General features: G+C 66.2%; 5 protein-coding genes across 13 annotated transcripts; 2 read left to right on the top strand and 3 right to left on the bottom strand.

The window, feature by feature from the left end:
* The first annotated feature begins 312 nt into the window (after positions 1 to 312).
* Positions 313 to 4185, top strand: RPS6KB2 (ribosomal protein S6 kinase B2). Of its 8 annotated transcripts, none has more exons than XM_059848520.1 (15): positions 313 to 385; positions 1274 to 1308; positions 1402 to 1522; positions 1608 to 1676; positions 1741 to 1888; positions 2164 to 2221; positions 2302 to 2402; positions 2477 to 2567; positions 2652 to 2742; positions 2853 to 2960; positions 3069 to 3131; positions 3209 to 3286; positions 3361 to 3468; positions 3541 to 3653; positions 4011 to 4185. In XM_059848520.1, exons 2-15 carry the CDS (start codon positions 1277 to 1279, stop codon positions 4177 to 4179), a joined length of 1350 nt encoding a protein of 449 aa, XP_059704503.1. In that variant the 5' UTR covers positions 313 to 385; positions 1274 to 1276; the 3' UTR covers positions 4180 to 4185. The 8 variants fall into 8 exon arrangements, with proteins under 8 accessions (XP_059704503.1, XP_059704498.1, XP_059704502.1 ...); XM_059848515.1 differs by lacking the exon at positions 313 to 385 and adding an exon at positions 490 to 631; XM_059848519.1 differs by lacking the exon at positions 313 to 385 and adding an exon at positions 645 to 793.
* Positions 4186 to 4658: 473 nt separating this feature from the next.
* On the bottom strand, positions 4659 to 6208 carry PTPRCAP (protein tyrosine phosphatase receptor type C associated protein). Its single transcript, XM_059848523.1, has 2 exons — positions 6055 to 6208; positions 4659 to 5508 (listed from the first exon to the last, which is right to left on the bottom strand). Exons 1-2 carry the CDS (start codon positions 6055 to 6057, stop codon positions 4948 to 4950), a joined length of 564 nt encoding a protein of 187 aa, XP_059704506.1. The 5' UTR covers positions 6058 to 6208; the 3' UTR covers positions 4659 to 4947.
* Positions 6209 to 6333: 125 nt separating this feature from the next.
* On the bottom strand, positions 6334 to 10252 carry CORO1B (coronin 1B). The gene is made up of 11 exons (XM_059848522.1): positions 10179 to 10252; positions 9200 to 9402; positions 8998 to 9120; positions 8793 to 8922; positions 8542 to 8723; positions 8204 to 8323; positions 8025 to 8129; positions 7811 to 7956; positions 7669 to 7726; positions 7079 to 7369; positions 6334 to 6913 (listed from the first exon to the last, which is right to left on the bottom strand). The coding sequence occupies exons 2-11, from the start codon at positions 9398 to 9400 to the stop codon at positions 6791 to 6793; spliced, it is 1479 nt and encodes a 492-aa protein (XP_059704505.1). The 5' UTR covers positions 9401 to 9402; positions 10179 to 10252; the 3' UTR covers positions 6334 to 6790.
* Positions 10253 to 10626: 374 nt separating this feature from the next.
* CABP4 (calcium binding protein 4) lies at positions 10627 to 14049 on the top strand. Of its 2 annotated transcripts, XM_059848525.1 has the most exons (6): positions 11001 to 11351; positions 12538 to 12568; positions 12775 to 12918; positions 12997 to 13106; positions 13565 to 13712; positions 13792 to 14049. In XM_059848525.1, exons 1-6 carry the CDS (start codon positions 11091 to 11093, stop codon positions 13818 to 13820), a joined length of 723 nt encoding a protein of 240 aa, XP_059704508.1. In that variant the 5' UTR covers positions 11001 to 11090; the 3' UTR covers positions 13821 to 14049. The 2 variants fall into 2 exon arrangements, with proteins under 2 accessions (XP_059704507.1, XP_059704508.1); XM_059848524.1 differs by lacking the exon at positions 12538 to 12568 and having other exon boundaries at positions 10627 to 11351.
* Positions 14050 to 14840: 791 nt separating this feature from the next.
* OSBP (oxysterol binding protein) lies at positions 14841 to 20855 on the bottom strand. The gene is made up of 14 exons (XM_059848531.1): positions 20689 to 20855; positions 19215 to 19423; positions 18329 to 18576; positions 18058 to 18256; positions 17669 to 17774; positions 17535 to 17589; positions 17305 to 17436; positions 16982 to 17227; positions 16781 to 16901; positions 16595 to 16698; positions 16410 to 16505; positions 16146 to 16327; positions 15849 to 16069; positions 14841 to 15773 (listed from the first exon to the last, which is right to left on the bottom strand). The coding sequence occupies exons 2-14, from the start codon at positions 19408 to 19410 to the stop codon at positions 15631 to 15633; spliced, it is 2049 nt and encodes a 682-aa protein (XP_059704514.1). The 5' UTR covers positions 19411 to 19423; positions 20689 to 20855; the 3' UTR covers positions 14841 to 15630.
* Positions 20856 to 21241: the final 386 nt, after the last annotated feature.

Raw genomic sequence — 21241 nt, forward strand, 5'->3', positions numbered from 1 at the left:
CAATAACACCCAGCCCCTGTAGGGCCCCTGGCCCTACAACAACACCAGCGACCCTTCAATAACACGCAGCCCCCACAGTAGCAGCAGTGACCCCACAATCACCCCAGTGACCCCACAATAACCCCAGTGCCCCGCAGCCCCACTCGTGCCCCCCATCCCCGCGGAAACCCCGACCGGGATCTCCACGTGGGGTCACCGGGATGTCCCCCTCTCTTCCTGCCCCTCCTCTGACGTCACGGTGGCGCAGCTGACGTCAGCGCGGCGCAGGGGGCGGGGCGGGCGGGGACCCCAGTAAAGGCTGTGAGCGGCCGCGCTGCCTCTGTCGTGTTCCCTGCGCCAACCCCGGGACCCCCCGTGCCAGTGCCCCCGCGCTGGGGACACCCCGGTGACGCGCGGGGGGGCGTGGCCGTGGGAGGGGCGTGGGTGTGGGCGTGGCCAGCGCGGCGGGTTCCCCGGGGTCCCGATAAGGCGGTGACACGGGGGGCGTGACGGGGGCGTGACCGCCGTTGGGGGCGTGGCCATCGGGGCGGGTCCCCGGGGGTCCCGGCACGGCGCCGTCATGGCGGGGGTGTTCGACATCGACCTGGAGACCGAGGAGGGCAGCGACGGGGACGAGCCCGAGCTGGGCGCCGTGAGCCGGCAGCGGGGCGCGGGGGGCACCGGGGCTGCCACCGGCACCGGGGCTGGGGCGGGGGGCGCCGCGGGGACGGGGAGCACCGGCAGCGGGACGGGCGGTGGAGGCGGCGAGCGGCACCGGGACGCGGTGGGCACGGCGGGATCGGGGGTGTCGGAGGTGCGTGGGGTCCGCTCGGTGCCGGGGACGGCGGGCAGGAGCTTGGGGATACAGCGACAGGGGCAGTTACAGGGGTCCCGCCTGTGGCGGGACAGGGGTGTAGCCGGGCTCTCCGCAGGGACAGGACGCCGGAGCACCGGGGGCAGCCGCGGATCCCGGGCGGGCAGCGGGCGGCTCCCGCTGGGCAGGGCCCGGCCTCGGCCCCAAAACATCCGGCTGGGCCGGCTCGGCGCTGCCTCGCCCCGCGCTGCCGCGTCCTGCCCGCGTCCTGCCCGCGTCCTGCCCGTGTCCTGCCCGCGTCCTGCCCGCGCCGTACCCGTGTCCTGCCTGCCGTGTCCCCTCTTTGCCATGTGTCCCCTCCCTGCCGTGGGTCCTCTCTCTGCCGTGTCTTCCCTCCTTGCCATATGTCCCCTCCCTGCCATGCGTCCCCCGCCCGCTGCTCCCCCTTGCCCACCGCTGACCGAGAGTTCCCTCCCGCAGGAGATGGAGCTGGAGCCCCGGGGAAACGGCCTGGAGTAAGTGGGCGACAGCCTGCGGCGGGGTATGCAGGCAGGGGACAGGCAGGGGACAGGCAGGGGGTTGTCCCCACTCACCCCCTCTCCAACCAGGCCCGTGGGACACTATGAAGAGATCGAGATTTCCGAGAGCAGCGTCAACAATGGCCCCGAGCACATCGGCCCCCACTGCTTCGAGCTGCTCCGCGTTCTGGGCAAGGGTGGCTACGGCAAGGTGGGGACACGGCGGGGCTGGGGCACTCTGGGCGGCTGCAGTGCTCCCTGACGGCTTCCCCAACCTTCCATGCCCGTCCTTCCAGGTGTTCCAGGTGCGAAAAGTGCAGGGCACCAACACAGGCAAGATCTTCGCCATGAAAGTCCTGAAGAAGGTAGGGCCCCCCCGGCCCCCCCAGCCCCCCCGGGAATCCCCCCCGCTCACTGCCTCCCCCCCAGGCCAAGATCGCCTGCAACGCCAAGGACACGGCGCACACCCGGGCAGAGAGGAACATCCTGGAGGCCGTCAAGCACCCCTTCATCGTCGACCTCATCTACGCCTTCCAGACGGGCGGCAAGCTCTACCTCATCCTGGAGTGCCTCAGCGGTGCGGGCTGGCTCAGGGCCACCGGGGGTTACTCCAGGGACAGCTGCAAATTGTCCCAGGGGTGGCTCAAGGGCTTCCAGGGGTGGCTGAGGGTGTCCAGGGATGGTTAAAGTGTGACCTGGGGAGGTTACAACGTCCAGGGAGGGTGTCCAGGGGTGGCTCAGGGGATTCAGGGGTGGTTTAAGTGTGTCTCAGGATGGCTCAGATGTTCCCAGGGGTGATTAAGGAGTGTCCAGGGATGGATCAGGAGGGTCCCTCTTGGGCTCTTTACGCAGGTGGAGAGCTCTTCATGCAGCTGGAGCGGGAAGGGATCTTCCTGGAGGACACTGCCTGGTAGGGATGAGGTGGTGGTGGTGGGTGTGGATGGGGTGGGCACCCCAACATGGCTCATGGCCACCCCAATCCCGCTACAGTTTCTACCTGAGCGAGATCACTCTGGCACTGGGTCACCTACATTCCCACGGGATCATCTACCGGGATCTTAAGCCGGAGAATATCATGCTCAACAGCCAAGGTGCCTTTGGAGGGCAAACTGGGGAGCCTGAGGGGGTTCTCTGGGGGCAGTGCTGACCCCTCCACATCCCTCAGGTCACATCAAGCTGACGGACTTTGGGCTGTGCAAGGAGTCCATCCATGACGGAGCCGTTACCCACACCTTCTGTGGCACCATCGAGTACATGTGAGGTGGATGCAGCACTGGGGGGAATTTGGGGGAGTCTCTGCTGGCCCCCCATCTGCTCAGGACCCCCCCTGCACCCCCCAGGGCCCCCGAGATCCTGGTGAGGAGCGGGCACAACCGAGCGGTGGACTGGTGGAGCCTGGGCGCCTTGATGTACGACATGCTCACCGGATCGGCAAGTCCCACCACTGCTCCCTCCTCCCTGGGGACTGGGGGGGCATCTCGGGGTGACACCGAGCCTTCCTGGCCCTCCTGGCTCTTCATGGCCCCCCCGTGCCCCCACAGCCGCCGTTCACCGCCGAGAACCGCAAGAAGACAATCGACAAGATCCTCAAGGGGAAGCTGGTGCTGCCGCCCTACCTGACACCCGACGCTCGTGACCTCCTCAAGAAGGTGGCCCCCCCACCCCTCCCCCCAAAATTTCCCTCACCCGCCTCCCCCCACCTTTATTCATGTAGGTCCTCCCCCCTATTCCCATCTCTATCCCTGTTTCTCTTCCAGTTCCTCAAGCGGAACCCCAGCCAGAGGGTTGGGGGCGGCCCCGGTGACGCGGCCGATGTGCAGGTACAGCCGTGGGTGGGCGGGGGGGTGCCAGAGGAGGACACCACCCAAATGCTGCCTGACACCCCCAAACCCCACAGAAACAGCCTTTCTTCCGCCACATCAACTGGGAGGACCTGCTGGCGCGCAGGCTGGACCCCCCCTTCAAACCCTGCCTGGTATGGGGGGCCGAGGGGGGAGGCTGGGAATGTTTTGGGGGGCCCTGTGGGAATCGGTGCCGTGTTCCCCGCAGCAGTCAGAGGAGGACGTGAGCCAGTTCGACACCCGCTTCACCCGCCAGACCCCTGTAGACAGCCCCGACGACGCTGCCATCAGCGAGAGCGCCAACCAGGCCTTCCTGGTAGGGGGGCACAGCCCCAGGGGGGACCCCTGACACACCCAGGCCCCCCCCGTGACACCCCCAAACCCACAGGGCTTCACCTACGTGGCCCCCTCCGTGCTGGAGAGCATCAAGGAGGGGTTCTCCTTCCAGCCCAAGGTGCGCTCCCCCCGCCGCCTCAACAGCAGCCCCCGCACCCCCGTCAGGTACTGGGGCACAGGGGGGCCAGGGGTGGGGGGCTTTGGGATGGAGGTGCTTTGGTATGGGGGTTTCAGGGTGGGCACCAAGGTGGTAACAGGGGACAGTGCTGCGGGTGCAATGGGGGGGCTCAAGCTGTCCTGTCCTGGGAGTGCAGAGAGGCTGTGGGGGCAGTGGGGTGAGGGTTTGGGGTGCTTTGGGGTGGGGGAATCAGGGTGGGCCCCAAGGGGATGAAGAAGGAGTAGGGGAGTGTGGGGGGAGTTGGGGCCTCCAGGGCTGGGGGAGGAGCTCTGTGGGCACTGGCTGCCCCCTGTTCCTCGCCCTCTGTGGGTGCCCCACTCATCCCCTCCTGTGTCCCCCCCCAGCCCTGTGAAGTTCTCCCCCTTCGAGGCGTTCAAGCCGGTGGCCCCAGGCGACCCCATGGAGCTGGGCCCCACCCAGGGCCCCCCGCCCGAGGGCACGGCCCCCCTGCCCATCAAACCCTCAGGGGGGGCCAAGAAGCAGAAGGGGGGCCGGGGGCGGATGCCCAGGTAGGGGTGGGGAGGGTGGGGGGTTTGGGGGGGGGGGGGGGGCCTGGTGCTCCCCATGGGGTGGGGGGAACCCCACGGTGCTGCTTGTGCTCCCGGGGGCTCGTCCCCCTCTGGCACAGCCCCCTGTCCGCTGAGTTTGGGGGCACGGGGAGAACCCCCAGGGGTGGGGCCCCCCACGGTTGTGCCCTCGTGGGCGTGGCCTTTTGGGGTGTGGCCCCTCTGGGGGTGTGGCCTTTGGGGTGCAGCCCCCTAGGGCATGGCCCTGCTGCTGGATGTGTGCCAATTAAAGGACTTGCTGAGGCTGTGGTGGTCTCTCTGCTGGGGCTGGGGGGGCTGAGGGGGTCATTGGGAGGGTGGGGGAGTTGTGCCACCAGGGGAGGTCCAGCCTCCACCCGCTGTGTGATGCCCCGCCCCGTTTTAGCCCCCACTTGTCACACCCTTTTGTTGGCTCCACCCACTTATCTGCAAACCACGCCCCCGATCTGCTCTGCCCCCAAAGCCGCTCTTTTATTGGTCAGTGCAAATTCGGACAAGGCTCCTGCAGCCAACAGGAGCCTTGGCTGGGGGCTGGCAGGGGTCAGAGAAGGGGTCCCTTTACTGGCAGGGCAGTGACACTACAGGGCGGTGACACTACAGGGAGGTGACACTACAAGGAGGTGACACTACAGGGCAGTGACACTACAGGGAGGTGAAATTACGGGGCAGCGACATTACAAGGAGGTGACACTACAGGGAGGTGACATCAAAGGGTGGTGACGTCAGGACGGTGATGTCACAAGGCGGTGACGTGTGGCCGCGCGTCCCCCCAGGCCGCTGTCCCCGAGAAGGCGTGCAGGTCACTGAGCAGAGCCTCGGCGCTGCCCCCCGCCGCCTGCCCCTCACTCAGGGGGCTCTCCCCGCCCTCTGGCGCTGCCTCGGCCTCCTCCTCATCCTCCTCCTTCTCATCCTCCGCCCGCTCATCCTCCTCCTGCTCATCCTCCTCCTCCTGCTGCGGCCGCCGCTCCAGGCTCCAGGGCATCAGCTCTTCCTCCTCGTCCCGCACGGCCACCTCCCCGTGCCCGTCCCCGGGGCCCGCGGCGGGCTCCCGCGGTGAGCGCAGCCGGTGCCATTGCCCCCGCAGCAGCTGCAGCGCCCGGCGGCCCAGGGGCCGGGGGTAGTACCGGCCGGCCGAGAGGCGGCACAGGTGGTGCCAGGCCAGCGCCAGCCCCAGCGCCAGGCACAGCAGCAGCCCCAGCAGCGCGGCCACCGCCCGGTCATTGCGGGCCACCGCGGGGTCCCCGGCGGCCGCCGGCCCCGCCAGCGCCAGCAGCAGCGGGTGCCATCGCGGGGCAGCCTGCGGGGAGGGCAGCGGGGTCACACCGCGCCGGGCACGTGGCTTCCCGGAGCTGGAGCGCAGGGAAGGGCCGGGGGCAAGGTACAGGGCACAGGACAAGGGCCGGGGAGGGGGAGGTGACCCCCGGGGAGGAAGCCGTGGGAGGCGGGTGCAGCAGCACCTGCAGGTGCTGGGGGAGAGGAACCGGCTCCTGCCACCCCACATGGCTGCACAGCCCCTCTAGAATCCCCTGCCCCTGCCCACGGCACCCTCTGCCGAAGCCCCAGGGTCCCCCCAAACCCGGCACTCTCAGTCTTCCTTGTCGCTGCACTGTCCCCAACACCTGCCAAAGCCCCTAGCCCACCATGCTCCCCTGAAGGACCCCCCTCCTTCCCCCCCAACCCCACTGTGCTCCCCTTATCCCCCCAAACATTCCAGACTCCCCTTACCCTGCCACTCCCCCCAGCCCCATCCTGCTTCCCTTATCCTGACTCCCCCAACCTGTCCCCCATCCCCTAGGCTCCCAGCCCCCCAGTCTCCCACCCTGCCCGGTTTTGGGGTGCTCACCATCAGTGGGTGAAACCAGAGCGGGTCCCGATGCCGCGGGTGCGCTCCGAGATGGGGGAGCCCCCCCCAACTTCCTGCCCCGCGCAGCGGATGTGCCGGAGCGGGGGGGGCCGAGCTCTGCACCCCCCCACGCACCCCTGCTGCCCAAAATGCCGCCCCGTGCCCCCCCACTTCCTGCCGAGGCGCTGAGCTCCCACCCGTGACCGCCGCGCCTTCCTGCGCCCGCTCTGCCACCCCACAGGTGGCCCTGCAACTTTTCTTGTAAATCACCCCCATCACTTTTCTTATAAATCCTTTATTTGGAGTGAAAATATAGTTTCTGACCCTGCACTGGAATGGAGAGGGGGGACACGAGGAGCAGGAGGGGAGGAAAAGCCCCCAAAATATAGGGGGGACAATATCTCACAGTTTAGGAAGGCAGATCATGCCCTGCCCCGCAGAAAGAGGGGAGACCCCACACAGGGATTGGGGGGTGCAGGGGGTAATCTTTGATCCCAGGAGCAACCCCCAGCCCGAGGAATGGGGGCAGGGGTGGAGAATGGTCCATGATTTGGGGGGGCAGCACCCAGTAAGGCAATGGGGGGAAGCGGGGAGCTGCCAGAGGGGCGGCCAGCCCCTCAATGGGAGAAGGGCCCGGAGCGGGGCAAGGGGGAGCACCCCAGGGGGGGCGAGATGGTTCAGGGGGGTCCCTGGGGTGCAGGCGTGGTCCCTGGGTCGGTGGTCCCTGAGGGGGTCCCTACACGTGGCCGTTCTCGAGGCGGCTGAGCTGCTCCTCCAGGCGAGAGATGCGCTGGCCCTGCTCCGCCACCAGCGCCCGCAGCGCCGCCACCTCCTGCAGCACCTCGTCCAGGCGACCTCCCTGAGGGACAGCGCCGTCACGGGACACGCCCAGCAGAGCCACACCCACTGCCACACCTACCCATCGCCCATCAGAGGACCCGCACCCACTGCACAGCCCCACCCACACCGACCACACCCTTCTGTCCCTTTCCCGCTTGTCCCCCTGTCCCCCCTGTCCCCTTACCGTGGAGCTGCCGGAGCCGAGCGCCGGCGGGGCACTGAAGCGAGCGGACGCGGGGGCCGCGGGGGGCGTGGGAGGTGGTGTGGTGGCCCCGGTGGCGGCGGCGCTGGCGCGGCTGTCGTGTAGCAGTGTCCGCCGGCTCACCTTGAGGTCCCGCTGCTTGCTGGGGACGTAGGCCTGGCGCAGGGACACCAGCACGGGCCCCGCCGTGCGCCCCGCCACCCACTCCTCTGCCTCCATGGCTGCCTCGGGGCCTGCTGTGTCCGGGTACAGGTCGTCCTGGAACAGATCCGACTGCCCCCAACAGCGTCAGAGGAGTGGCATCCGTGGGGGGACCCCCAGAGAGACGCCACGGGGACACGGCCTCACTGGGGACCCCCCTATTGCTCCCATGTCCTGCTCAGGGACCTCACACGCAGACCCCATAGGGACCCCCACCCAGACTGATGAGAGACCCCTTGCCCAGTCACCAAGTCCTGCCCAAGAACCCCACATGGCCCTGTGTCCTGCCCAGTGACCCCTCTCGGTCCCCCTGGGGACTCCCACCAGCCCTGCTGTGTCCCCCCACCCCACATTCCCCTATCCCCACCCACCTTCCTTGGCACGGTCATGATGATGGGCTCACACTTGCGCTCGTGCAGCTTGTAGAACCTGCCAGGGGAGCAGAGGGGGTCATGGAAGTTTCTGGGGGGTTCTGGGGGTCCCTCATCTCGTCCCCCATGTCCCCATGCCCACCTGGCGATCTCGCACTTGCTGACGTCCAGCCCGCGCTTGGGCATCCAGCCCATTCCCCGCTGGGGCTCCTTGCTGGTGAAGGTGTTGAGGAAGTGGATGTAGGGTGGCTCCTCTGTGATCTCGAAGTACCGGATGCTCGAGTCCCCCTGGGGACACGTCGTTAGGGGGGACCCCAGCTCTGGTGCTGCCACCAGCGGGCTGGGGGGCTCCCTACCTTGCCGCAGACGTAGACCACGCTGGTGTCGGGGTCGTAGAAGGGCAGCAGAGCCCCGTTGCTGGAGTCCAGCTCCTGCAGCCCCATGGGCTCCTCCAGGTTCTCCTGGGGTGGGATGAGGCGTCAGGCACGCAGGGAACCCCAGAATGGTTCTGGGGGAGCCCCAGGATGCCACTCACCGTGTCCCATAGCGCCAGCTGCCGCTCGCTCATGCGGCTGAAGCCGGTGGTGAAGATCTTGCCGTCGGCCAGGAAGATGGCGCGCATGGGACGGGCCCCCTCGTGTGCCCGCTCCTTCTCCTGGGGGGCACGGCTGTCACCAGCGCCCGCAGCATCCCAGGGACAGGCACCGAGGGACAGGGGACAGCGGGGAGAACCGGGGGACAAGGACACCCACGGAACGTGGGACAACGGGGTGCACCGAGGGACAAGGGCAGGGAACAGGGGATTCCCCCCAGGAACCAGCAAAGGACAGCGCCCTGGTGACACAGGCCCCCCGGGGGGGTGGGGACACTCACAGCCACCACGGTGCCGCGGCGGGGGTCGATGACACGGACGCTCTTGTCCTTGCAGGCAGTGCAGAAGCGGGAGCCGTCGCGGCTCCAGCTGACGCTGTAGATGAGGTCGGGGTGCAGCCCGTCCAGCCGGTACAGCTCCTCCGCCGTGCCCACGTTCCAGATCAGCACCACGTTGTCACAGCCTGGGGGACACGGCAGGGGTCACCTCGGCCGCGCGGCCCCCTCCCCGTGCCCGCCGTGTCCCCCCGTACCCGCGCTGAGCAGGACGTTGCGGGCAGTGGGGTGCCAGGTGATGATGCCAACGCGCTTCGAGTGGCCCTCCAGGACCACCACCGGCTCCGTCAGCGGCTGGCTCAGCCCGTTCTCTGGGATCTGCCACACCTGAGGGGACAGAGGGGACGGTGAGGGAAGCGGCGTGACCCCTGGCACCCCCCAGGATCCTGGGCCACCCCTCACCATGACAGTGCAATCCTCGGAGCCGCTGGCGATGACGTGGTCGTTGTGGGGACACCAGTCGATGTCGAGGACGGGGCCCGTGTGGCCGCACACCGTGGGGTACGACTTGTCAATGCGTCCGGTCTGGGGACAAAGTGACAGCAGGGAGGGGGTCACCCACCGGCACAAGCCCCCCTTCCCCGCGTCACCGCCCTGCTGTCACCTTGTGCAGGGGGAGGACGAGGAAGGCGCCGCCGCCGCTGGCCTCCACGATGATGGCCACGAAAGAGGGGTTGACAGCGCAGAAGGTGCTGTCCCAGGTGACGCGGGACACGCGGATGTCATCGTAGCACTGGTCCGTCTTCACCGGCTGCCCAAACACGTGCCGGAATTTGCTCTGCCGCACCACCTTCCGGAAGGACATGGCTGGGGAGTGCCCCGGCCGCGGTCAGGCGTGCTGGGATACCCCACAATGGCAGGCGGGGACACCAAGAAATGGGGGGTCCCCTGAACTGGGTTTGTCACTGACTTCCGGCCCCGTAAGGGGTGGCTCAGCCACTCCTAGGAGCAGGACCTGGGGACACACCCCTGACCCTGCCAGCTCCCTGACGGGAACTCAGGAAGCACCCCAGGAATGGGGGCTCTGAGTGAGACAAGGAGTGTCCCATTCGGGATGGGGACAGGGACAAGGATGTCCTCCTGGAAACACGGGTGGGGATGGAAAGGAGGGCAGGGACAGCTCCAACAGATCACGGGACAGGGGTGGCCCTGCTGGCTATGGGGTCAGGGACAGGGAAAGGGAAGGGGACAAGGATAGGGATGGGGAGGCACGAATGGGGCCTGTGGTGGCCTCATTCTGTACGGGGATAGTGACGAGGTCAGGGACAAGGATAGGGACAGGAAAAAGGATGGGGACGGGGGCGGGGTTAGGAATGGGGCCGGTGGTGGCCGCGCTAGGTACAGGAACAGGAATGGGGACAGGGGGACAGGGACGAGGATGGGGACGTGGACGGGGAAGGGGTGGCCCGGCTAGGTATGGGGACAGGGACTGGGAGAGGGACAGGGATGGGGACAGGGACAGGGGGTGGCCCCGCCGGGAATGGGGATGGGGCTGCCCCGGGAAGGGGGATGGGGGTCCCGGGGGGGCCGTGCCCAGCGGGTCCGGACGGGGCTCGGTGCCCGGTAACGGTGCCCGCACTCACCGGCGGGTCGGTGCCCGGGGCCGGTGCCGGTGTCGGGGGCGGCGGGAGCGGCGGCGGCGGCGGGGGCGGGGCAGGAAGTGACCGGGGCCGCCCCGCGCGTGCGCGGCTCCGGGGCGGGGGCACCGGCGGGGGGGGGGACCGGGGGAACCCTATGGACGGGGGCACCCGGGGGGACGGTCCCCGTGGACAGCGCCAGTGGGTGACACAGAGGTGACAGTGGCGGGTGCCACAGGGGCAATGGCAGCGAATGACACAGGGGTACTGTCACCCCCACCAGTGTCGCCCCTCTGTCACCCCGGGGTGACACAGCAGCCAGGGTCACCCCCCGGGCCGGGCTTTCCCCTGCTGTCGTTTTGGGGGGTCCTTCCCCTCTGAAGCCTCCTGTGGCACCCTGTGCCCATGCCCGGTCATGTCTTGGGGACATGCCACCAGTCCCCATTCTAGGGGGACAACAAATGCACCTGCCTTAGGGGTGGGGGGAGCTCAGGGAGAGGAGCCAGGTGAGGGGACACAGTGGTGGCCTTGCGGTGTCCCCACTGGGGATGTGGGTTGGTCTGGGGACACTGTGGTGGCTGTGGGGTGTCACCGCTGGGAGCATTGGGCAATGCTGGGGACACTGGTGGCTGTGGGGTGTCACCTCTGGACTCGGGGCCTCGGTGATGGCCCCGGGACGCTGGGGGGGACCTGTCCGGTGGCCGGGGCGCGGTGGCCGCGTGGCTGTGCCCGGGGCCGGTGGCCGTGGCTGTTTCCTGCCATTAATCACCGCTAATTGGCTTTGCCCTGGCGGGCTCACGGCGGGGGGAGCTTGGGGGGTCACGGGGGGTGTAAGAGGATTTCCCTGCTCCTTCCTCCGGCTCGGCCATCCCGGGGTCCCGCTCCCTGCCCGCCCGCTGCCCACCCGGCCCCGGCCCCATGCCACGCTCCCGCGGGGACAAGGGGACCCCCAAATACAACAAGGACACGGAGCCCCCACAGAAGGGGAAAGGGGGGCACGAGGAGGGGGAGAAAGCCCCCAAAGCCCCCGAGGACGTCGGTGTCCCAGCCCCCAAGAATTCCGGCTCCGAGTCCCGGCACGGTGGACATGGGCAGAAGAGTGGGAAGAAGAGTCCCGTGGACCCCTACGCTGCTGCCACCAAGACCTACTCCCCCTTCCTCAACACTGTCTTTGGCAAGGTGGGGACACCGGGAGGGGACATGGGCATGAGGGTGGGGATGGAGGGACCCTGGAAATGGAGGGAATGTGGGGATAGGGGAAATGGGGTCAGGGATAGTCCAGTATCCTGTGGACAGAAGAGGGACAGGGGTTCTGGGGACATGGTCAGGGACAATCTGGGACCCTAGGGATGGAGAGGATATGGGGACATTGGTGATGGGGACATGGTGAATGGGGACACAGGGACAGTGAGGGTGGGGACAGGAAAAGTCCAGGACCCTGCAGATGGAGGTGATTTGGAGCATTTGAGACATGGGGATGTGGGGGACAGTGGGCCTGTTCCAGGACCCTGGCTATGGAAGGGACATGGGGAAAGTAGGGATGGGGACAGGGACAGTCCAGGACCCTGTAGATGAAGACGGCAATGAGGCAGTCAGAATGGGCCTGGGGACAGTGGGCTGGGGATGTTCCAGAACCCTGGGGACGGAGGGGACATGGGGCCAGTGAAGATGGGGTTGGAACACTCCAGGACCCTGGGGATGGAGGGGATGTTGGGCACTGGGGACATGGTTAGGGCCACTCTGGGTCCCTGGGGATTAAAAGGACATGGGGACAGTGGGGACACAGTCAGGGACACTCTGGGACCCTAGGGATGAGGACATGGGGACAGTGAGAATAGGCTCAGGGACCGGCTGGAAACCCAGGGATGAAGGGGATTGGAGGCACTGGGAACAGTCAGGGGCAGCCTGGAATTGTGGGGATAGGTGGGACATGGGTGCTGGGAATGATGTTGGGGACACTCCAGGGCCCTGGGGACAGAGGGGACATACTGAGGGGACATCTGGAGCAGGGGCAGTCAAGCTCTGTGGGGGTAAAACTGCTGCACCTCCACCTCTGGAGTGCAACCTCCCTCGGCAGCATCTGTGCCCACCCGGCACATCCCATCCAGAGCCTGGGGGTCCCGGGATGGGACACCCCTGGGGTGGGTGACTGGAGCAGGGACACGGGGACTGGGACAGGGCAGGTGGGAGGTGCAGGCACAGGGCAGGGCAGGGCTTTGCCTCCAATCCCACTAATCCTCCGCTGGAGTTAATTTTGGCCCACGCTTAACAAAGGTGACACCGAGGTTTGGAGGGGGAAAGGAGGGGGGATGGACACAGAGCTGGGTGTCATTCCGCTGTCACCCCTTCTGTGTGTCCCATGCAGGAGCGGGAGCTGTCACCGGAGGAGCTGGATGGTGAGCAGGGGGGACAGGGTGGGGGCACAGGCCTAGGGGAATTGGGGGGGAGGGATGGATCCGTCCTCATGGAGGGGTCTGCCCTGGGGATGTGGCCATGGAGGGGTCTCCCACATCCAAGGAGGGACCTGCCCCAGGGTGATGCGGTGTCCGTGTGACCCTCCACTCCTGATGATGTCCCTGTTCTCACGTGTGGCCGTGCCCAGAGCTGCTGGACGCCTTCAAGGAATTCGACACAGACCAGGATGGCTACATCAGCTACAAGGACCTGGGCCCCTGCATGCGCACGCTGGGGTACATGCCCACCGAGATGGAGCTCATCGAGATCTCCCAGCACATCAAGATGAGGAGTGAGTGGGCTCGGGGGCACGGGGAGGGCGCCGGGGGTTGCTGGGGCGCTGAGGGTGTCTGTTCCCTTCCCGCTGCAGTGGGTGGCCGCGTGGACTTCGAGGACTTTGTGCAGATGATGGGCCCGAAGCTGCGTGAGGAGACGGCGCACATGGTGGGCGTGAGGGAGCTCAAGATCGCCTTCCGCGAGGTACGGCCACCGCCACGGGGACAGCGGGCATGGCGTCCCCTCCTCAGAGGCACCACAGCCGTGAGGGGACAGTGACCCTGGAGAGACCCTGGTGAGGACAATGACGATGGGGACATGGACAGGACGGTGATCACGGGAAGAGCGTGGCGAGATGGTGACCATAGAAGGGACCATAGGGTGACCGAAGACATGGAGGGGTGCACTGACAATGGGAAGACCATGGTGGTGACCACAAGCATGGAGGGGGCAGTGACCATGGGGTGAACACAGGCAGGAGAGGGCAGTGACTGTGGGGAAGTGATGACCATGGGGTGACCACAGGCATGCAGGGGACAGTGACCAGCGGGAAATGATGACCATGGTGGTCACCACGAGCACAGAGGAGACAGTGACCACAGGGAGTTGGGGGTGCCGGTGGCCGTGGTGGGAGGATGACCCCTAGCCCGCGGGTGCTGCAGTTCGACATGAACGGGGACGGGGAGATCAGCACGGCCGAGATGCGTGAGGCCATCGCGGCGCTGCTCGGGGAGCAGCTGAAGGCGCAGGAGGTGGACGAGATCCTGCAGGACGTGGATCTCAACGGGGATGGCCACGTGGACTTCGACGGTGAGGGCACCCCCTTCCCCGGGGGGCCGCGGCAGGAGCTGAGCCCCGGGTCCCCTGACGTCCCCTCCTCGCCCTGCAGAGTTCGTGATGATGCTGTCGTCCCGATAACGGAGACACCGGGCAGGAGGGGACCCCCGGATGACCCCCCAGCCCCTGCTCAGCCCCTCCCTGCCCGGCCAACCGCCCCGAGAGCTCTGCCAACATCGGGGTTCCGAGGGAACAGCTGGAGCGGAGCATCTGGCAATGGGGCAGACGCGACAGCCCCGACCCCAAGAGTCACCGGCTGTGGCGGCAGAGCCAGCGGAGGCCGGGGCCCCAATAAACCCCTTTGACCGGAGCTGGAGGAACTGTCTGGTGGTTGTGCGGAGGGATGTAGGGTCACTGTCCCACCCGGGGCCCCCCGGGGGTGGGGACAGCGGGGTCCCACGGAGGACAAGGGGTGGGCGCTGCCGGGGGCGTGGCTGCAGGGCCACACCGTGCCTTCCCATTGGTCGGATCTGACCCGTTGCCACCGACCAGCCAGTCAGCACGCTCCAATTCAAGATGGGCGGGGAAATGCCGGCCCCCCCGGAGCTGTCACTCAAACCAACTGTCCAATCAGCGCGAGGTAGTGTACAGGTTCGACCAATCGGCACGTTCCTCTTACGCCAGCTGGCCAATCAGAGGCCACGTACCATGGGGACGGGGAGGGCATGGGGCACCTGTGTCACTCCAGGGGGTCCCCAAGATCCCTGGGGACATCCCCGCCCATGGAAGTGCCCCCAGGGGGTCCCAGGGCCACTCAGGACCTCCCTTCCTTGGATGTTCCCTCCCAGACCAGGTGACCCCCGGGGCCAAAATGGGTCCCTGGGAAGAGTCAAGGGTCCCCCAGAGTCACCCAGGGTATCCCCAGCACCCCAAATCTAGTGTGGAACACAGGGGGACACAGGAGACACCCCTCAATTCCCCCACCAGGGCAGCAGAGCCTGGGGAGTGGACAAGGTGGCTCCTGGAGCATCCCATGAATGGGGTTCAAGTCCTTGTTTGGGTGCTACCACTCAGATCCCTACAGGAGTAGGGGGTCCCCCCCCAAAATCAGTCACAGGGAGGGGCTGCACCCTTCCCCTACCCCACAGAGCAGGCACAGGGTTGGGGCATTCACAGATTTTAATTTAGTTCTTTTTCCGGAGACAAAAAAAAAAAGAAAAAAAAAGAAAAAAAGGAAAAATAAAATAAAAAGGCATCAAACGCCCCCAATTTCAGATTTGGGGGTGCAGAGACTCCCCCCATGGCGCATCTCCCCCCCCCGTAGTGTCTGGGGGTGCAGGGGTCCCACTGCACCCTGGAGAGACCCCCCTCCCCCCAAAACCCAGGCCCTCCCCCTGCCCTAAACCTACAGGGAAGGCACCTCATGAGGGGTCTCCACGCGTGGGGAGCACCCCGGGGAGGGCAAGGACCCCCTAAACTGGGGGCTGTGGGGGAGAAGGGGACCCCGATTGCTCTCTACATATATATAATATACACCTATAGAACAGGCTGGGGGGGAGGCTGGCCCCTCCCCGGACCCCAAAAGCACCCGAACTTCTGGGGGCAAAGGGGAATGGGAATAAAAGGGGAGGGGGGGAGACCAAGGCCAGCCTCGGGCTCGCCCCGTTGCACCTTCCCCGGGGCCCCCCACCCCAGGGGCGGCCGTGCTTCCCACCCCAGGGTACCGAGGAGGTGGGTGGGATGAACGGACCCCCCTGCTCCAGCACAGATTTGAGGGGGGCTGTGTTGGCTCCTGCTCCCCAAGGTCAGTTTGGGTGGGCTAAGGCAAAGCCTGGCCGGCGCTCACGGCGAGGCACGGGGACACACGGTTAAGACAGACGGATGGACGACGGGGGGGTCCTGGCCTTCATCCCTCCCCCCTCGCCGCTCCTCCTCCTCCTCCTCGTCGGGCTCAGAAAATATCCGGGCACAAGCTCCAGTCCTGCTTCTCCTTGCTCTCCCAGTAGCCCCCCTTGTAGACGTGCGCCATCTCCTGCGTTACCGGGTCCTTCTTCCGCTCGAACCACAGTGGTTTGTAGGGATCGTAGGGTGTCCCTGCGGAGCACAGCGGGGTGAGGGCCTGGCGGGGACACCGAGGGGGGACACCCCTGTCTGACAGCTGTGCCTTACCGTCCTCAGTGGCGCGGGCGGCCTCGGCCTCGCGGCGCTTACGGGAGAGCCGCTGTTTCTCCTCCAGCCGCTGCTTCTCGGCGTTGGCCTCGTCCCACCTCCCGTTCTCCATGAGGCGCTGGTCCGGGCGCCACCGGCTGTCCGTGGGGGCCGTCCCGCTCTCCGGCGCATTCAGGGTCAGCGCCAGCTCCGAGAAGTAGTACATGTTCTCTGCGTACTTCCTACAGCACGGCAAGGAACAGGGCTCAGTGCCAGCCCGGCTCCCGGGGCTGCCTCATTCCCATTTTCCCCACTCACGGGAGCGGGTTCCGCTTCCACAGCAGCACCCGGCTGTCCTCAGCCTCGTGGGCTCGTGGCCGCGCCTCGGCTCCGTTGTCCCCTGTTGCCAGCTGGACCTTGTAGCAATCCATCTTCTCGTCCCAAGTGCCCAGCAGGGCAAAATGCACCTTTCCCGAGGGGTCCATCACCTCCCCGGTCACCTGGTGGGAGACAGGACAGCCTGGATCAGGACACACTGCAGTCACGATCAGCCTGGTGTGCCCCATGGCTCTGTGTCCCTACCTTCCTCGCCACATCCCGGGAGAAGTAGCTGTAAGGGACAAACTTGAGGATGCACTTGTCCCCTGTCTTGTGGTTGACGATCTCGATCTCACCTGACTGTGGAGGGGAGAGGAGAGTCAGACCCACCCATACCCCATTCCCCAGGGATCCACACTTCCCTACACCTCCCCTCCACAACTTCCCACCTGGTCTATCCAGAGCTTCCCCACGATGATGTTGTGCACGGTGGTCGTCACCTTTTTCCACGTGTAGTGGTTGCCAGAGGAGTGGAAGACGCAGTGGATGGTGCCTAAGGGAGGGAGATCGTGCTGGGAACCACACCTGCAGCCTTGGGTGGTCCTGAAAATCCCACACACTCCTGGGATGCTCACCCAGAGGCATGATGGAGAGATATTTCCCTCGGAATTTGCTGGTGATTTTGATTTCCTGGCGCAGCGTCCAGCCGTTCTTGGAGTCGGCATGGTGGGCAGCAGCCGGCGGGTGGTGGCTCACCTGGACACGGGATTGGGGATAGCTCAGTGCCAGCTATCCCGACAGCCCGGGAAAGGCTGGCAGAGAGGAGCCGGCCGCACCTGCTCGCAGAGGGAGCGGTATCCGTTCTCCTCCAGGCGATCCAGCTCGAAGGTTTCCCCCAGGAGCGGGTTGAAGGGCTTGCTGGTGCGGAAGACGGTGGTGGAGTAGGAGGACACGGTGAAAGCGGCCACGTAGCACAGCTGCTCCAGGGAGCTCTCGCACCGCGCCCCCCGATCCAGCAGCTCGTGGTATTCCAGGTCCTCCGTCAGCCGCTGCAGCATGGACAGCGGCTCATTGAAATTCACCTGGAAGAGGGAACAGGTCAGAAAAAAGGGGGTTCCGGGGTGCCCCGTGCCCGCCCACCGGCTGCATCTGTGCTCACTGGCATGGGAATCTTGGACAGCTCCTTCCCAATGCAGTTCTTCATGATGCTCCAGAGGTTGAGGCTGTAGTTGGGTTTGTAGGGAATGCGGGTTCTCTTTTCCTTCTTGGTGTCCTCAACCTGGTGCTTGTACTAGGGAGAGGGGAGACAAAGGCTGTTATATCCCTGTGACCCCACAAAACACTTCCATGGGAATTTGGGCACCCCCAAGCCATAAGACCCCATCCTACCTGCTCATCCAGGCTGATGTCACTGCTGGTGCCGCTGATGTTGCTCCCAGTTCTCCTGGGAAGGGGGGAAAGGAGGTGAACATTCCCGAGCAGGGCAGAGCAGCGAGGGGATTCCCTTCTCCCCCAAAACTCACTTGTGGCCCATGATGTCGGGCATGGGGAAGATTTCCGGGGCGTCGAAGAACTCATTGTTGTCATCGTCCTCGTCACTCAGGTCGCCTTTGGCAGGGCAGCACAAATCTGGGAAAAGCGAGAGGGCTGGTGAGGAAGGAACACCATTCCCAGTTTCCCACTGAAGGCTCCCCTGTCACCATCATCCCTACCCCAGCCCGGAGGGGTGTCCGATAAGGCTCTGAGGAGCCAGTTTGGACTCTGTTGTGGGTGCCAGAATCACTTGGCTACACAGATGAGCTGGGACAGACACATCCTTTGGGATCAGCACAGTGAGAGAAGCTGAGCCTGGCTCGGAAAATCCCAGGAAGCATCTGGGAGACACTTGGGCACAGCACTTGTCCCTCCCCACCTTTGCCAGAGCCTGCAGTGCCGGGCGTGCTGGCGGGGAGCACCGTGGCCCCCCGGAAAGCCCTTTCCAGGTGGTTGTGCTGCTTGGCCAGCTGCTCCAGCGTCTCCTCCAGCCGGATCCGCTGATCCCGCTCCTGCTGCAGAGACTTCTGCCACTTCTTCCCATGCGTTTGTGCCAGGAGCATGAAATCCCGGCAGGCCTGCGGGGAAACTGTGCTCAGCATGGAAGCGGGGGCTTTTCCCACTGTGGGATCCTCGGGATGGGGACTCACGTTGATCATGGCGTTGGAGGTGATGCGGAAGAGCGTGGCCCGCTCGTTGACCTGCTTGATCTTGTCCGTGCTCTCCGGGGGAAGCCGCAGGGCCTCGAGCTCGCTGAGGGAGCGCTGCAGGGCCGTGCCGTGCTTGGCGATCAGGTCGTTGCAGGTGCTCAGGTCCTCCACTTTGCTGGACAAAATCCGCAGGGTGTTCTGCAGCTCCGTCTTGTCCGTCTGCGACACCGACTCGTCGCCAGAGTCGTCTGTGGGCAGGAAGGAATGGGGAGTGTGGGATTGTCATGTCACACCAGGAACTGGTGGTGGGGCTGCTAGGAAGGGCACGGGGGGATCCCCAAACCCCTGAGGGCTCCCAAACACTGATGGTCCATTACTGTGCATGCCAGGCTGTTTGGGTCACACATGCATGGACACAGCCACCCCCTTCCAAACCTCCTTGCTGGAGATGCTGGGATGCTGCCCAGGGCACTGGGATCCTGCCCTGGGGCACTGGGTTTATGAGGAACTCAAAGCCTGCCCTAAGGACATTGATGCTGCTCTGTGATCCTGCCCTGGGGTCACTGGGCTCATGCTTGGGGGCACTGGGATCATGTGTCCCGTGGGGCTGGGATTCTTCTCTCTGGGCATTGGGATCCTGCCCTTGATCCTGTGAAGCACTGGGATTCTGCCCTGGAGACACTGGGATCCTGTGGAACACTGATATCCTGCCCGAGTCCTCAAAGCACTGGGATCCTGCCCTGGGATTCTTGCTGCCTCTGGAGCTCTGGGAACCTGGCACTGAGATCCCACTCTGAAGACACTGATCCTGCCCTGGGCACTATCAGGCACTGGGATTTCACCCTGAGTGCACCATGACCCTGCCATGGATCCAGGAATTCCGTACCTGACTCCTCCAGCATCTTGACAGCCTTGGCCTTGGCGAGCTCGAGGGCGGTGACCCAGCGCTGCCGCTCCACCTCGGAGCTGGCCTTGAGGTGGTAGGTCTGGGCTCCGCCGTTGGAGATGATGAAATTGCAGGAATCCTCCACGGTGATGTTGGCCGTGGCCAAGTTGATGGTGCCGCGGCACGTGTGGCCCATCTCCGCCTTGGATCTGCACGGGAAGGCCATAGTGAGGGAAGGACAGGGCCAGGATCCCTGGGATGAGGCTGTGGTGAGGGAAGAACAGGGCTGGGATCGCCGGGATCCCCATGACGAGGCTGCAATGAGGGAAGGACAGGGCTGGGACCGCCAGGATGAGGGCCATGGTGAGGGAAGGACAGCCCGGGATCCCTGGGAAGAGGCTTCAGTGAGGGAAGGACAGCCCGGGATCCCTGGGAAGAGGCTTCAGTGAGGGAAGGACAGGGCCGGGATTGCCAGGATGAGGCTGCAGTGAGAGAAGGACAGGGCTGGGAATGCCGGGATGAGGCCATGGTGAGGGAAGAAAAGGGCCGGGATCCCTGGGATGAAGCCGTGGTGAGGGAAGGACAGGGCTGGGATCCCCAGAACAAGCCCTCGGGGGGCTGCGCAGGGGGCTTGGCATTCCCAGCCCGGCAGCCAGGGCTATTAACAGGGAGGGTTTGCTGCTGCCAGAGCGGGGCCAAGCCTGGGGATGTCGCTTTGGGGAGACAAATCCACAGCCCCCAGGAGTGGCCTCAGGGATCCTGTGCTTCCCGGATCCTGGCACGGGCTGGGACGAGGGTGAAGTCCCAGAGAGGCCGCAGCAGGCTGGCACTCCCCTTCCACGTCACCGGGTGACAGAGGTGACACCCAGCCGGGACACCCCCGGCTCGGTGCCCTCCCGTTGGCGGCGGTGTAACCGGAGCCGGCAGCTGCCCAAGGCTCCGGTTCTCCATCAATAATGGAGCGACAAGGCCCGCCCGGCCAGGCTCAGGTGTCCCCGCGGGTGACAACACACCAGGCCGCCGGGAAGAGTTGCTGGGAGGGACAGCAGGATCCGGGAGCTGCGGGAGGCTGAGGGAGCTGCAGACCCCCGCCCCCACCCGCGCTCAAATACCCACGGGGATAGGGATGTGACAATCCCGGGCACAGACAGGTGACAATCACGGGGACAGGGATGTGACAACCGCCCCCCCTTCCTGCTGGCACAGAGGGGCGGAGGGGAGTGGGCTAACGACCCCCACCACCGCCAAGAGCAGCCCCGGTGACCGGGAGGTGACATCCCCCGTGACACGGAGGGGACAACCGCGGGGACAGGGAGGTGACAGCCGCCCTCCTTCCCAGCTGGCACCGGGGCACCGAGCGCTCCCACGCTCGGTGCGGGGGGCCCACACCCGCTTCCCTCCCGCCGCGGGGGCTCAGCCCGGCGCCAAGGTCACGGGGGGCCCGGGGGGCGGCGGGGCGGGTCCCGGTGCGTACCGGTAGTAGCTGAGCAGCCCATTGCTGAGCACGAACCAGCGGCGCTGGTATCCCTTGATGTAGTTGGTCCATTTGAAGAGCCAACCCTCGCGGGCCGAGCCAGGACCGGCCCCGCCGCCGCCCGCGCCGGCTCCGCTGCCCGCCGACGTTGTCGGTGCCGCCGGCGCCGCCGTCGGTGTGGGCGCCGCCCCGACGCTCGCCGCCGGTGAGGGCAGGGCCGGGGGCGCGCCGGGGGCCGCGGGCAGCGCCGCGGGCCCGGGGGGCGCGGCCGGGCCGGGCCCCGCGCCCGCCGCACGCAGCTCCGCCATCGCCGCCGCCGCCGCCACCGCCCCGCCGCGTTGCCGTCACTCGCCCCGCCCACGTCCGCGCCCCATTGGCGGCCAGGGCGCCCTCGGGGCAGTTCGTGCGTTACGATTGGTTGAGAGCTGACACCTCGGCTGTCAATCAGGCAGGGAGCCAACGGGCAGTGGGAGCGGCGCGCCGCGCGTGCTGACGCCGAGCAGTGAGTCACCCGCCAGTGATTGGCGGAGGGGCGGGGCTTCGCACCAGGCGC

Source organism: Haemorhous mexicanus, chromosome 6, assembly GCF_027477595.1.
Source record: "Haemorhous mexicanus isolate bHaeMex1 chromosome 6, bHaeMex1.pri, whole genome shotgun sequence".
Taxonomy (NCBI): domain Eukaryota; kingdom Metazoa; phylum Chordata; class Aves; order Passeriformes; family Fringillidae; genus Haemorhous; species Haemorhous mexicanus.

What these genes read in the sequence shown, in the direction of transcription:
- RPS6KB2 (XM_059848513.1), top strand. Translation starts at nt 1,142, where the DNA reads ATGTGTCCCCTCCCTGCCGTGGGTCCTCTCTCTGCCGTGTCTTCCCTC. An exon ending in GCAAGGGTGGCTACGGCAAG is followed by an intron (nt 1,523 to 1,607) that starts GTGGGGACACGG and finishes CCGTCCTTCCAG; the next exon opens with GTGTTCCAGGTGCGAAAAGT. An exon ending in TTCCTGGAGGACACTGCCTG is followed by an intron (nt 2,222 to 2,301) that starts GTAGGGATGAGG and finishes ATCCCGCTACAG; the next exon opens with TTTCTACCTGAGCGAGATCA.
- CORO1B (XM_059848522.1), bottom strand. Translation starts at nt 9,400, where the DNA reads ATGTCCTTCCGGAAGGTGGTGCGGCAGAGCAAATTCCGGCACGTGTTT. An exon ending in GCCGCGGCACCGTGGTGGCT is followed by an intron (nt 8,324 to 8,541) that starts GTGAGTGTCCCC and finishes CGTGCCCCCCAG; the next exon opens with GAGAAGGAGCGGGCACACGA. An exon ending in AGCAAGTGCGAGATCGCCAG is followed by an intron (nt 7,727 to 7,810) that starts GTGGGCATGGGG and finishes CTCCCCTGGCAG; the next exon opens with GTTCTACAAGCTGCACGAGC.
- CABP4 (XM_059848524.1), top strand. Translation starts at nt 10,721, where the DNA reads ATGTGGGTTGGTCTGGGGACACTGTGGTGGCTGTGGGGTGTCACCGCT. An exon ending in CCAGCACATCAAGATGAGGA is followed by an intron (nt 12,919 to 12,996) that starts GTGAGTGGGCTC and finishes TTCCCGCTGCAG; the next exon opens with TGGGTGGCCGCGTGGACTTC. An exon ending in TGGCCACGTGGACTTCGACG is followed by an intron (nt 13,713 to 13,791) that starts GTGAGGGCACCC and finishes CTCGCCCTGCAG; the next exon opens with AGTTCGTGATGATGCTGTCG.
- OSBP (XM_059848531.1), bottom strand. Translation starts at nt 19,410, where the DNA reads ATGGGCCACACGTGCCGCGGCACCATCAACTTGGCCACGGCCAACATC. An exon ending in CAAGATGCTGGAGGAGTCAG is followed by an intron (nt 18,577 to 19,214) that starts GTACGGAATTCC and finishes TCCTGCCCACAG; the next exon opens with ACGACTCTGGCGACGAGTCG. An exon ending in TGTCCAAGATTCCCATGCCA is followed by an intron (nt 17,228 to 17,304) that starts GTGAGCACAGAT and finishes TCCCTCTTCCAG; the next exon opens with GTGAATTTCAATGAGCCGCT.